The following is a 13,930-nucleotide window of genomic DNA, read 5'->3' as shown; positions in this document are numbered from 1 at the left end:
ATAGCACTGTGACCCAAAATTGTAATATCAACAGATACCATGTTGACCTTAGAGTTTAGATCCTGTTTCTGAGCTTTCAACCTCCCCTCACAAGGGCAAACATTCCACATATCTTTTTCAACTAGTAATGCTTTACTCAAAATAAAACTTGGAGCATTAGAATTAAGCTTTATTATATCTTAGCCCTACTCTTTCCAGGAAAAGTAATAAATATCATGACAATGTAGATTCCAATCTTAAAATCAAGACTTTCTTGTCAGAAATGCATTAACAACCAACATCCATCTTTTTATGGAAACCCATACACTGGAGAAAAAGTATATTTATTAAACAGTGATGTTGGTTGTGTATAATCATCTGTCAATCTTTCCCCCCTAAAATACATTTGTTATGATGGAATATAAGCTCCCTTTAAAGCTGGTGTCATTGTCTTTTATATACCGATGGGCAAAACACTGTAGCTCAACTGGTATTATACCCTTCAAGAGGCATAACTGTATGTTCCCTCTTGGAAAAACCATACAAAAGAATAAGATTAAGAAAGGTGCATTAAAATGCAGGCAGCTTCACAACAGACCAAGAATGGAGATTATGTCAGCCTCCAGATGTTGCAGGACTGCTGCTCTCATCTTCTCTCATCAACAGCTATGCTGAAAAGGGTTTATGAGAAATGTTGCATTAATTTAGCACTGATCTTTCGCCATAATAAAGTATGTTAATTCAGTCATACAACATCTGGAGGGCTATCTATGTTTTCCCCTTTGACTCCTATAGCCCAGTATAAGGGGGATAAAGCATAGAGCTGAAAAGCAAAAGTCATGGTGTAACTTGTTTGAAGCCATAATGAAATACTGCTAACAAAATTTGGATTCTGTAACACAGGACTTACAAAAATACATCACTCAATACATATTAACAGCACAACGTGAAGACATACATACCTATAAAATATATTGTTAATTTGCTTCCTGATGTAAGCTCTCAGGCCTAAGAATTTCCCATATATTCTGTGCAGAGTAGTCTTAAGAAAATCTCTCTCACGAGGATCTTCACTGTCAAAGAGCTCTAAAAGCTGCAAGAGATGCACATTCATTTGTTCAATCTATTTCAGATTAATCTGGATTTAAACTTTGAAGTTTAAATCATTTTTAACCTCACCTGCAATACAAACTTCTGATCAATATATTTCTTAGCTATATTAGGCTGGAAATCTGGAGATTCTAAAAACCTTAAGAAAAATTCATAAACAAGCTGAAAAAGATCCACAGAAAATAAAAATTAGTTTTACAACAAAAATGCAGCTTTAGATTTTTTTAAAGAATACTTCTAACAGTTCAAGAACAATTTAAATAAAATTCAAATCACACTGGGATATTTTGAACAATCTTAATTACTTCAGCTATCTATCTGTTCAGCCAAAAGTGGCAAACTGCCCCCCGTGGGTCTTCCACAGAATCCTACTCCCTCCCTGTACCACTCCTACTATAAGTTTTTTAGTTAGGGCCTAAAATCTTTTTAGGGGTGGAGGGTGCAGGCCACCAAACTCTTTCGTCTCTTTGTCAAAATAATATTACTGAGAGAAAACAACCAGAAGTCGTATGTCTCTTTAAAGACTGTTTTGTTCTGTTCTTTTGCACAGACTTTTGTCTGAAGCGTCACAAGATCTTTGTTATTTTTTGCTGCAATACACTGACACGGCTAACCCCCTACGAGGTGAAGCTAGTGAACTCAGAGGGCTAGGGTATCTCTTATCACTTCAGCCTATTGTATATCAAAATATTCCTCCGAAAGAGAAACCATGGAATACAGTGGAGTAAAGCAACAAAAGATACAGTGGTTTATTTCTCAAAAATCTGACTGAGAGAGAAACCATGGAATAAACTGATCCACAGTATTTACCTCTCCTCTTCTAGCAGGAAGAGGTAAACTTTTCCTGTTGGGATGCAGTGTGGTTTACAATACTGACTGAAGATCCTTGGCTTTCCCTCCTCTGTAGGAATGTAATGGAGATGCCCTGGCAGTGGTCTGCCTCTGTCTTAAACTCTCTTCTGTTTAAATTCTGGGTATAAACCACTGAGAATTTTGCCTGCTTAAGCCATTTAAGCAATGAATGGAACTTTGAAGCCCTATTCATTTCAGTGGGGCTTTATATTCCTAGCTATTCATACCATTTCCAAATGCAGAAATTCCATAAATTCTTTTTGCCCAATGTAGATATATGCTGCTAGACATACGTACATGTATCTTATATATGTAGATATGACTTTAATAAATACAGTGGTGCCCCGCTTAACGATTACCCCACTCCACGACAAATCCGCTTTACGATTAGGGTTTAAACCGCTTTACGATGATCAGTTCCCTGCTTCAGGAACCAATTTTTCGCTTTACGATGATCGAAATAGCTGATCATAGGGCTTTCAAAATGGCTCCCCGCTGTGTAAAATGGTTTCCCGCTGTGTTTCCTCGCTTTACAGGCACCGGAAAATGGCCGCCCTATGGAGAATCTTCGCTGGACGATGAGGTATTTCACCCAGTAGAACTCATTAACCGGTTTATGCATTTCAATGGGCTTTTTACTTTCGCTTGACGACGATTTCACTGTACAGCGATTTTGCTGGAACTGATTATCGTCGTCAAGCGAGGTACCACTGTAATTACATTATCACCCTATAGTAGCTTTCCTCCTCCTTCCTTAGTTGTAGCCAATATATATGTCACTATCTAGTATTAAACGGTATTTAATTTTAAACAGGCTTCAAGAAAGCTTCCTAATCAATCAGACTATGATTTCCAAGACTGGTTAAGAGGAACCTTGTTAATATGAAAAAAAATTGTTAAGATTACTACCAACTTCAGTGGATTCAAAATTAAAGTGTTTTGGTTATAGAGAAGGGTTCACTGGGCTGGGCTAATTTTAGCTATTTCATACCTGATTTCTTACTCATTCTTAGAATTTAAAGAGGTCAGAATTGCAACATTGTTTTCTGACAGCCACTTCAGGATATTAGCATATTAAACACTTCCCTGCTTCTTTCTGGAGGGACAGAGGAAGTGAAATTATCAGATTTTGCCTCTGCTAGACCATCGCTAGTACAGTGGTGCCCCGCATAGCGACGTTAATCCGTTCCGGATTAATCATCACTATCTGGAAACATCGCTAAATGGAACTAAAAACCTCGTAGGAATGCATTAAACTTCGTTTAATGCATTCCTATGGGACGAAAACTCACTGTTCAGCGAAGATCCTCCATAGCGCCGCCATTTTCGCCGCCTTGGTAAGCAAGGAAACCACGCAAAAATGCTTGTGGTGGCCATTTTGGGCACCTGGCGGCCATTTTGGAACCGCCGATCAGCTGTTCTAAAAACATCGCAATGCGAAGATCGGTAAGCGAAATGCTTACTGATCATCGCAATGCGATGTTTTCCCATTCAAAACATCGCAATGCGATCGCATTAGCGATTGCAAAAAATAGATCATTATGCGGATTCGTCGTTAAACAGTGCGCTTGTTATGCGAGGCACCACTGTATACTGATTCACTTAAGATAAAATTTTAAAAAAATCTTTGGTGCATAGTGCCAATTGAGAAACTGCCTGCAGCTTTGATTTTGATCAGCACTTCACACAAGCATTTTTTTTAAAAAAAATTAATCTAAGTGATTAAGTATATCAGTGAGGCTCTAAAAGAGGAAAAAATTAATAATTTCATATCTCCTGCTTCTCTGCAGATATCCTGAAGTGGCTTGTTTATTAAGTCACTTCACAGTACAGTGGTGTCCTGCTAGATGATTACCCCACAAAACGACGAATCTGCATGACGATGAGTTTTTGCAATCGGCATTGCGCTTCGCAAAACAGTGTTTCCTATTGGCGATTTTTGCTATACGATGTTTCGGTCCGTGCTTCGCAAGACAGGTTTTTTTCTCGGGACCAATGCTTCGCAAGATGAATATTTAAACAGCTGATCGGCGGCTTCACAAAATGGCTTCCCTATGGGCGATCTTCGCAAAACGACGACTATTTTCCCCACTGGAACGCATTAAACAAATTTCAATGCATTCCAATGGGGAAACGCTTTTCGCAGGACGATGCTTTCGCTAATCAGCGATTTCAATGGAACGGATTAACATCGTCTTGCGGGGCACCACTGTATCAGAAACTGAAACTGGAAGTCTTGGCAGCTGTGCAAACTGTGAAGTTCAATTTTAGTCTTCACAGAAATCTTACATGTTGGGAATGGGCTATATGGAGACCAAGATGCAGCAGCCTGGGGCTGGTTACAAGGGTCACATAATTTCCCTGTTACAGCAGCTCCGCTTCTGTTTCTGGGCACAATTTGTAGTGCTGGTTTTAACCTGTAAAGTTCTAAATGGCCTGGGTCCAAGCTATCTCAAAGACCGTATCTCTCATTATGAATCAGTTTGGGTGTTAAGATAATCAGGAGAAGCCTTTCTCTCAGTTCTGCCACCTTCACAGGTGCGTCTGATGGGAACACAGAAGAGAGCTTTCTGTGTTGCTGCTCCCAGACTTTGGAACTCCCTCCCACAGGAGGCCAGAATGGTGTTGTATTTGCTGTCTTTATGCATGCAGGCAAAGATGTTTCTATTTAGGCAAGGCTTCCCTCGGTAACGAGCTACCTGTATGTGATTTTTAAATGGATTGTTATACATTACTGCTTTGATTGGGTTTTTAGTACTATTTGTGTTTTTCATTTTTGTGTTTTCCATTTCTCAGAGTGACTTTTTTTCTTTTTTTATATTTATATACTTATTGTTCTTAGCTTTAAATATTGTCTTTTAATGATGTTAACCACTGTTATATACTTATTGTTTTCAACTTTAAATATTGTCTTTCAATGTTATAAGCCGCCCTGGATACTTTTCAAGGGAGGGGATGGGGTATAAACAAACAAACAAACAAACAAATGCAGGTATTGGAGTAAACCAACTTGCACCAAAAAGATAGAACTTTCAAAAAAGTATTGGTTAGGATGCTCTGGGTACAGATTGGTCCACTCTAGTGATTATGTTGTGTAATCAATGTAAAAAAAGAACATATCAATTTGCCTCCACAACATACTGAACAGTCAGATAAATGCCTGTCTGATCAATCCCTAAGTTAGCTCAATGTTGTATGCATATTATTCATGCTTTTATGTATACCATGTAGTCACACCCACATTTACAACTCAAATTTGTGTAAAAATCAAAAAGGCCAATTAATCCTTCTCTATAACAAAAGCACTAAGCTAAGTCTAGAGTGACAAACCACAGACTTGGAACATATCCATAAGATACTTAAACAGCAAACCACTGTCTTGCCATATTTTAGTTTGCAATAATTTAGCTGGCAGTACTATAATGAAAATAAACTATATTTGCATAGTACCTGTAAGTGAGGCCAGGCAGCTTCTAAGGTTGGTTCATCCTCCTCTGGGTCAAATTCTGCTCCCGTTGGGTTAGATGAAGGTGGTAGTGTGCGGAACATGTTAACTGCAAACTACAATTACATTTGTCTAAGTTCTAGTACTAGAAAAAACTCTATTTTCAAAACATTTATTTGAATAAAAAATTTCAATTAAAAGGAAACGGGTGCAAATAAATACACAAGATATAAGTTTTTATTCTGGTATTAAAATGTGTGCATAAAAACATTTCTTCAGATTTACTTTTCCTCTACTACCTAATATTTTCTTTACAATAATCTCATCAAACAAAAGGAAATTGAGATTGGCTAACATTTGGAAACCAGAGTGAAAAAATAAATTATCATGGCAGCGAAGATTTCAGAAACCATCTCCAAACAACCTCAAAACCCTCTCTTTCAACTTCTGCTGTATCACAGCATTCTGTTTACTATTAAGAATGTGGCAAAGTTCTTATACTGACTAGCACAGCCACTACTCTCAAGAATAGCACATGGTCCTAAGAAGCTGATTGAATGTCAGTGTAACACTGAACTGGGAAGTGGTGATTTTCTGGTTTAAATCTCAATACTGGCATGAACTCACTAGCTAGTGTAAGTCAAGTCTCAATAAACTCAACACTCATATGTAACAGGGAAATAACACGGGCCCATATTATAGGAGTTTTAAGAATTAGTAAAAGGATGCTCTTGGAGCAATACACACAACAGCAGCAGTGACAGGAGTGCTTTCTGCAACTTTACTCTTTCTTAGACAGGAGGGATCTGGCCATACTGATATGACCGTGGAACCTGTCTTGTGAAATCTGGATATGACTACAGTAAGGTGCTCTACACTGGGCTGACTTTAGAAACTTAAACTGGTCATAAGATGACCACTGAAATGTTGGCATATGCAAGGCATTCAGTCACAAAACTCCGATCCTTGAGATTTGTACTGGCTTCTGGTTGGTTTTCAAAGTACCGGTGTTAAGCTTTAAGGTTCTAAATGGTTTGAGACCAAGATTTCTCAAGAACATTCTATTTCATGAGCCTATGGAGACAATCAGTGTCATTTTTACAGGCTCTTTTGTAAAACCTTTTTGCCACCTGAAATGTGGTAAGTGAGCATGTGATAGGCTGGCTATACAAGAAAGTTCCTTCTCTGTAGTGGTGTCAAGGTTCAACAGTTCTCTACTGATAGTCCAACTAATCCCCACCTACTGTTTTTTTAATGCTATGCTGTTATGGATGACATTCTGGCTATTATTCTTACAAATTATATTTTTGTGGAAAAGGTCATGTTCTGTGGCATACTAAGACAAAACTAAAAACTTTTAAAGTAAAATCTAGCTTGGACAACCAATTATGAAGAGATTGTTCAAAAGAAAAAGAGGTTTTCAGAAAACTTTATTTAAGTAACTTACCATATGTACTACTTCTGGGTAAATGGGCTCAGTAATCACATTGCGATTATGTGTGATGTATTCTACCATTTCACTTAAAGCTGCTCGTTTTACTTCCTTCCACTTCAGGTCACTTAGTGGATCAGAAACAAAGTCAAAGAGGACACAACATTGTCGCAATTTCTGAATGAAAAGTTTTTCTTGCTCTGCGGGAGGAACATCTGAAAGAAGTGAAAATATTATGTTATTGTTTGAATATATTTGCAAATTGCCTTTTCAGCTGCAGAAAACTGCAGTATTATGGGACAGTACAGCAAGCTTTCCTGACAAAGTAATGCTTCAGCTGTTGCAGTCTGATACCATAACTCAAATATACAATACAAGATATATAAAATATATATGAATGCTAATATTCTTCTCTTATTTTTTGTATTGATAATATTTTGACTGTTCTCAAAATTTCAAATAAATTTCAAAAAGCAATTTCCACATTCATTGGAATACAATGCATAAACTACAGTGGTGTACAACAAAATACTATCTTGTCCAACACTGAAGGGAGAAAAACAGCTTGGGCTAGTCCTGCGTACATATGAACAAGCACACATGGTAGCAAAGTGGTGGCATCCAGAACCTGTAGAATGGACAGTTATCACTGTAGATAGAGGGAAAGCGTATTTTAATATTTCTCATATAATAAATCTTCCTGTAATGATATACTGGGGCTAAAAGCTTTCCTGATGCCCTGGCTATTTGATGCTTTACGGTTTTATAAAACAAGGAAAAAGATTAAAATGGCATTACCCACCTGCAGTGTAAACTTGTACTGCTCACCCTCTCAGCTAAAGACTCTAAGATCAGTACTCAGTCTAATTTTTAGGGGAACTCAATAAATCTGTTTCCGTGCTTGAAAAGTATTAGCCACATCAGATGGAACAAAATAATTGCAGTAATACCTTATTTGTATAAGCTTGCATCCAATGTACAAAGAAGAGAAAAAAGGCTAACAAGTGATGAGCCTTAAAAGCAACAGTAATTGGCTTCAAAATAATTTGCCTCGTAATCCTAGTACACACTAGCAGTGCTATTTGGATCATTTACTAGATATATGCTTGCTGGGAAGTAAGGGAGAGGAATTTAACCACTTCATAAAGCAGTACAAATTAGTAGTGATATATCATTGATGACAATCAGAGGCAGTGGCTGTGGAATGTGGTTTTACAAGAGTTAATACCTGAGGTTATATAACTATCATTAGCAATCTGATTAAGTACTGTATATGCTTGTACTCATCATATTGAAAACTGATTAAATATTTATCTTATTTTGGGTCTGAATTCATCATCAGGGGAGGCTTTCTCTTGGTCTTACCACCTTCGCAGGTGTGTTTGATGGGGACACAGGATTTCTCAGAATGGTATTGGTTCCTTTTTAACATATCTATACTTCATGTTTTAGCTTTAAATATTGCCTTTTAAATATGTGTGCTACCTTTGTGTACTTATTGTTCTGTTCTTAAATATTGCATTTTAATGTTGTAGGCCACCTTGGGTCCTTATCTAAGGAGAAAGGCAAAGTAAAATTTTTTTTAGATAAATAAAATTAAACCTTTCTCTCCCAGACCCACACAAAATTTACTCAAAGATTATGATTTACTATGCTTCCCCAAAGATGCTATCCAACTTCATGAACTTATATTCTACAAAGTTGGCATATGTTGTAAATAGAATATGTAACATCAATAAAACACCCCTAGTTCTTTACTAGATAGGTGGATAAAATGTTATCTGTAAAATTTCCCTTACTTCTCTATAAAGACTAGAGAGACTTTGTTCCTCCAACAAAAGCTCTACATTTAGAGACTGAACCTGTGATACTCCTATGGTTACAATTTCATCTTCCAGCCCTTCTAAACATGCACAATGAACACCTGCATTCACTAGGATGAACAGTGAAAGGCTTTGGATTTGGTAATTTCTACACTATGCTTTTCAACAATTCCTCTGCTCTGAGACAACACCACTCCACTTATTCATGCTTACACTTAACACCTGTCTTACAGTTCAGCTCACTAATTGTAACTGTACAATTGGTTTCTTATGGTCAAAGCTAAACTATGGCATACCTTGCCTTGAGAGACTAGATTGGAAGTCATTTTCAAAGTGCCTTATTTTATAGCAAACCCCCCTTTCAAGTTGGCATTTGCGCCATCAGTTTTTTCAATTGTTAAGTTACAGATATATATCTATTTTTATTGCATTATATTTATCACTAGTTTCAACTAATGTGATCTGACTAGACTGGCAGGATGTATTATATTCTATGAATAAACAAGTAAATAAAATAAAATAAAATAAAATAAATAAAGCAAGCAAGCAAGCAGTGGCAATCTCTATCTCAATACAGGTGTTATAATTAAATTGTTGTTGTTGTTTACTTGTTAAGCCATGTCCGACTCTTCATGAGCCCATGGACCAGAGCATGCCTGGCCCTCCTCTCTTTCGCTGCCACCTGGAGTTACGTCAAATTCATGTTGATATCTTCAATGACACTGTCCAACCATCTCGTCCTCTGTCGTCCCCTTCTCCTCTTGCCTTCACACTTTCCCAACATCAGGGTCTTTTCCAGGGAGTCCTCTCTTCTCATGAGGTGGCCAAAATACTGGAGCCCCAGCTTCAGGATCTGTCCTTCCAGTGTGCACTCAGGGTTGATTTCCTTCAAAATGGATAGGTTTGTTCTCCTTGCAGTCCAGGGGACTCTCAAGAGTCTCCTCCAGCACCACAATTCAAAAGCATCAATTCTTCAGTAGTCAGCCTTCTTTATGGTCCAGCTCTCACTTCTATACATCGCTACTGGAAAAACCATAGCTTTGACTATGCGGACCTTTGTCGGCAGGGTGATGCCTCTGCTTTTTAAGATGCTGTCTAGGTTTGTCATCGCTTTTGTCCCAAGAAGCAGGCATCTTTTAATTTAGCGGCTGCTGTCGCCATCTGTAGTGATCATGGAGCCCAAGAAAGTAAAATCTGTCACTACCTCCATATCTTCCCCTTCTATTTGCCAGGAGGTGATGGGGCCAGTGGCCATGATCTTAGTTTTTTTGATGTTGAGCTTCACAACATTTTTTTTGCCCACATTAAGAGATTCATTAATTCCTCCTTAGAGTGGTATCATCTGCATATCAGAGGTTGTGGACAGACATCAACTTTGTGGTAACTACTACAAACCTGTAAGAAATGAATGTGAGGAAGTCTCCTTGCAGCTTAGCTTTAATATTTGCTAGTCTACAACATATTTTGATTATTTCAGAAGGAAATCTTTTAGAAGCCTCTGATTCTCAGGTAAGATGCTATACTGATATCTTTATTTAAGCATGTATATGTGAACTTCCCTTAGAATTTAAGTTACCTGAATAAACTAATTTAGCACCTGATTATATTACATGGTCAATCAATTAGCAAAATATATTATCAAGAAAGTGAGCACCAGAAGATAATTGAATGGTTTTATACAAAACAAGGAACTATAGCTTTTATTAAGATTTAGCAAATTTAGCAATGTAAAGCCCCATTTTCAAAATAAACAAGAACATCAGCCTGACATAGGAGTCTGGCCAAGTAAGCACACAGTGCAAAGTGAAATTCAATTTCAGCTTTCGTCAGTGTTACTAGGAGACCATTGATAGCAAAGAGCTTCGTAACCACCAAGAAGGTGCTAAATGACAGATATTTATGAACAAAACATCACTCTCATGACAACAGGCAGGCTGAGAGCCTTGTTTAACCATTTATGAGATCCCTAAATATAACTAGATACTACTACCAAATTTGCAGAGACAAACTTTTTTCAAAAAATGTTTAGCCTAATATTTTTGTCACCATTACAAGGGTTTCTTTTAAAAGCAAGTAATATTCCTATAACATATTTACCTTCCTTAACAGAAGCCATTTAAAAATCAACTTTAATATGTAGCATATAGAATTTTGTCTAGAAATTTAGATGGTGATGACAATTTAGATAACCAATTACAAAATGTGTGATTTGAATGGCTAGAATCCTATTGTATATTTCTACTAGTATAATGTCTTTGATGTAACTATCAGTGCCGAATTGTCACATATTAAGTCAGCAAAGGCATTTCCTATCACACACAGTCCTATAACCATAGGAAATACCTTCTTAGCTTGTGACATTTGGCAACTGAAAGTTATGCCAACAGTATTGCACTGGTAAGTCTAAACTAAAGTACAGTATCAGCATTCAAATTCTGTTGTAGGCCATAACTTTATCTTTTACTATGATACTTATAGAGGCTATTAGGTAACATAATTAAATTGGTCCTAAACTGATCAAAACATTCCCTTTGCATTCAGCATATGCTTACAAAACACCAGCTGCTGAATTTAATATGAATTACAATCTCTATTCCACATATGACCTTTCTCTTTAACCAGAACAAGTGTTTGAACACAATGGCCAAAATCCTTTTAATTAGTTTGTTAAACTGAACTAATGTAGGCTTGTTCATATATTCCATTAATTCAAATGGGCTTAACTTTAACTTAATGTTACATTGCAGTTAAGAGTATGCCCATTTGAATCAATGGAATTTATGGAGTTATTAAACCCTCAATGATTCAATGTGTCTACTCTAATGTAATTTACTATGCCAAGAAACAGGATTTTAGTTATTGTTGACATGAAAGAGCGCTAAAAGAAAGTGAGCCATCCTCAGCAGTAGAGACACTAGCAGAGGAAAAAAGGGGGTTGTAGCATAGCTGTGGCCGAGGGGGGAAAAATCATGTTAGAAAAGACAGAAAAGATGAAGGGAAAAGTTGAGATTTGCCTGGTAGAAGAGGGAGAGAAAGGAAGAGGGGAGGAGCAAAGGATGTCAGTTTGGGAGGAAAGCATAAATACCCAGGGAGAATGATGGTTTGGCAGTAGGTTTGAAGGCAAGAGAATGAGAAGGAAGGAGGGATGAGGCGGTCCAGAAACTGTTTACGAAAAGGCACACGGGCTATTGAAAGATCTTCCAAACTAAAAGGATGGCGGATTGCTGCCTGATCCAGAGCTGAAGCAAGAGGGGGAGACTGTGTTAGAGACACAAGAATGGACAGTTATCGTCTTCCCACACAGAGAGGGAAGAAGCAAAAAGGTGATTCGTCCCGATTCCCCCCAAAGGAGGAGACTGGGCGAGACACCCATGCTGCAGAATCATCTGTGCGGTGATGAGTTCCCCTCTTCAGAACCCCACTGATTGAGAGCGTTTTGGCCAAGCACCCCAATGAGTTGCCCGGACTTTCACCGCGAGTTAACTTCCTCAGTGTGAGGGTCCGTTAATCTTCGCCTCCCCCGAACCAAATAAAACAGGAGACGTTTTTAAACCAAACAACTTGTCTTCGTTTATTAACTTGGGCAAGGGAATAGAAATGTCTACCAATTTGGGAATAAACTTCTCCTGTGGGAGCAACGGCTCATACAGGGGCACCCAGTCTTCATCAAACGGGTTGCTTGACCTCGAAGCCCATGGACCAGCCTGAGCCTGGGTGGGTTCTTCGGGTTCGAAGTCATCTGGGTCCATGGTCAATAATGGTGTTGTCTCCTCATACCCAGGGTACATGGTTCTCTGCCCTGGCAGCATCCCAGGGTCCTGGTAATAACCCAGTTTCTTCAACTCCTCTAGATGCCATAACTTCTTTTCCTCCCTCTCTTTCTCTATTCGCTTCTTCTCTTCAACCAACTTTCGTCGCCACTCTCTAGTCTCCCTTTCTCCCCAGTAAGAGGGCCGAACTGTCATTTCCCTCCTTCTCTTCTCCTCCGCCTCCCGCTTAGTGAGTTGCACCTGCTCCCACTTGCCCGTCCAAGGGTCTTGGATGGACACCCATTCCCATCCTTCCTCCTCAACATCTCTCCTGCGACTGACTTCTCCCACAGCTCCCTCCTCTGGATCTTTCCATCCTCTTCCCGCCCAAACCTGAGGAGTCTGGGTCGATATAGTTAACCCCTTCATGCCCCGTTCTAAATCCATAGTGTCCACTGCCTGATGTAACATCCGGGGTGGGAAAGGCATGGGAGCTGTCTGGGTGCCCACGGAGGCTCTAGGGCGAGACGGCACTCCCAACATCACCTCGCGACCCGGGGTACGGGTGTCACACTCAGGTTATGGCCCATTGCCAGAGTTAGCTTGTTTTGACCTGATAGAAATAATTGATGAAAAGCCTGAGACTAATAAAACCAAAATCATGAATCTAGCTGACATCTCTCTTTATTTCCCGCCAAAAGTGAGGAACTGCCAAAAGATTCAAATGAACCTGATCACAGTTGATTAAACAGGCAAAGGGACTAATGCTTGCTAAGTAATCTCAATTGTATACCAAGTGAGACTCAACTCATTATGAGTATGTAAAAGGCTTCCTATGTCTCTGCTGAAAAGGAGTGTAGAAGCTGAATTATCTTTTCAGATACTTCAAAAAGCCACAAGATTAGCATCAAGTGGAACCTTTTAATTTTAGACAGTGAGGGGGACATGAGAAGTCATTAGAAGATACAGTAAATGAACCGAATAAACAGGCCAGCACTTTTTTCTTAGCTGAGAAATCTATGACCCATAAAAGCTAAACAGAAACTACCAAAATTACTTAGAAGTTAACCACTCATGTCATCACAAAAGATGGAAGAAAATTATGAAAAGTTTAGCTCCAGGTTAATGCAAGTTTCCATCAAGACATGTCTCGAGTGAAAACACAGAAAGAATGGTGGTAGTGAAATGGCATATTTTACTCCTAACATTAAGCAACATTTAGGAAATAGTTCTGAGAAACGGATTTTCAGAACACCACCACAAATATTTGAAAGCTACTCTGTGGACAAAAATTGTCACCAAAAACTACAAGTGAAATCACAAGGAAAAAATAAATAACTTAAAGAAAAAATCTAATACGAAAAATTACAATGACGACAGATTAGATAATCAGACAGAAATCAGTGGAGGAGAAAGTTAGCTTAATGAGGAAAGAAAACAGAAATCTATAATCCTATCACAACAAGGCAAACAGGGCATTTTATCTATCAACTGAATGTGGGTCAGAGAAAGAAAATCAGTGATTTAAAACCTCTCTCTA

General features: G+C 38.4%; 1 protein-coding gene across 8 annotated transcripts in view; it reads right to left on the bottom strand.

The window, feature by feature from the left end:
• PPP2R5C (protein phosphatase 2 regulatory subunit B'gamma) overlaps positions 1 to 13,930 on the bottom strand; it is a 97,616-nt gene that overhangs the window by 20,454 nt on the left and 63,232 nt on the right. For 6 of the 8 annotated variants that reach the window (XM_020793563.3, XM_020793565.3, XM_020793567.3 and 3 more), the window contains 4 exons: positions 6,834 to 7,033; positions 5,392 to 5,502; positions 1,159 to 1,251; positions 942 to 1,072 (listed from right to left, as the gene is read on the bottom strand). In XM_020793563.3, the coding sequence (XP_020649222.1) occupies positions 942 to 1,072; positions 1,159 to 1,251; positions 5,392 to 5,502; positions 6,834 to 7,033 (535 nt within the window). The remainder of the gene's footprint in view (positions 1 to 941; positions 1,073 to 1,158; positions 1,252 to 5,391; positions 5,503 to 6,833; positions 7,034 to 13,930) is intronic. The other 2 variants (XM_020793564.3, XM_078383788.1) reach the window with 1 other exon arrangement.

This window comes from Pogona vitticeps, chromosome 1, assembly GCF_051106095.1.
Source record: "Pogona vitticeps strain Pit_001003342236 chromosome 1, PviZW2.1, whole genome shotgun sequence".
NCBI lineage: Eukaryota > Metazoa > Chordata > Lepidosauria > Squamata > Agamidae > Pogona > Pogona vitticeps.
The sequence above is the reverse complement of the archived record's forward strand: the minus strand, read 5'-3'. Positions and strand labels throughout refer to the sequence as shown.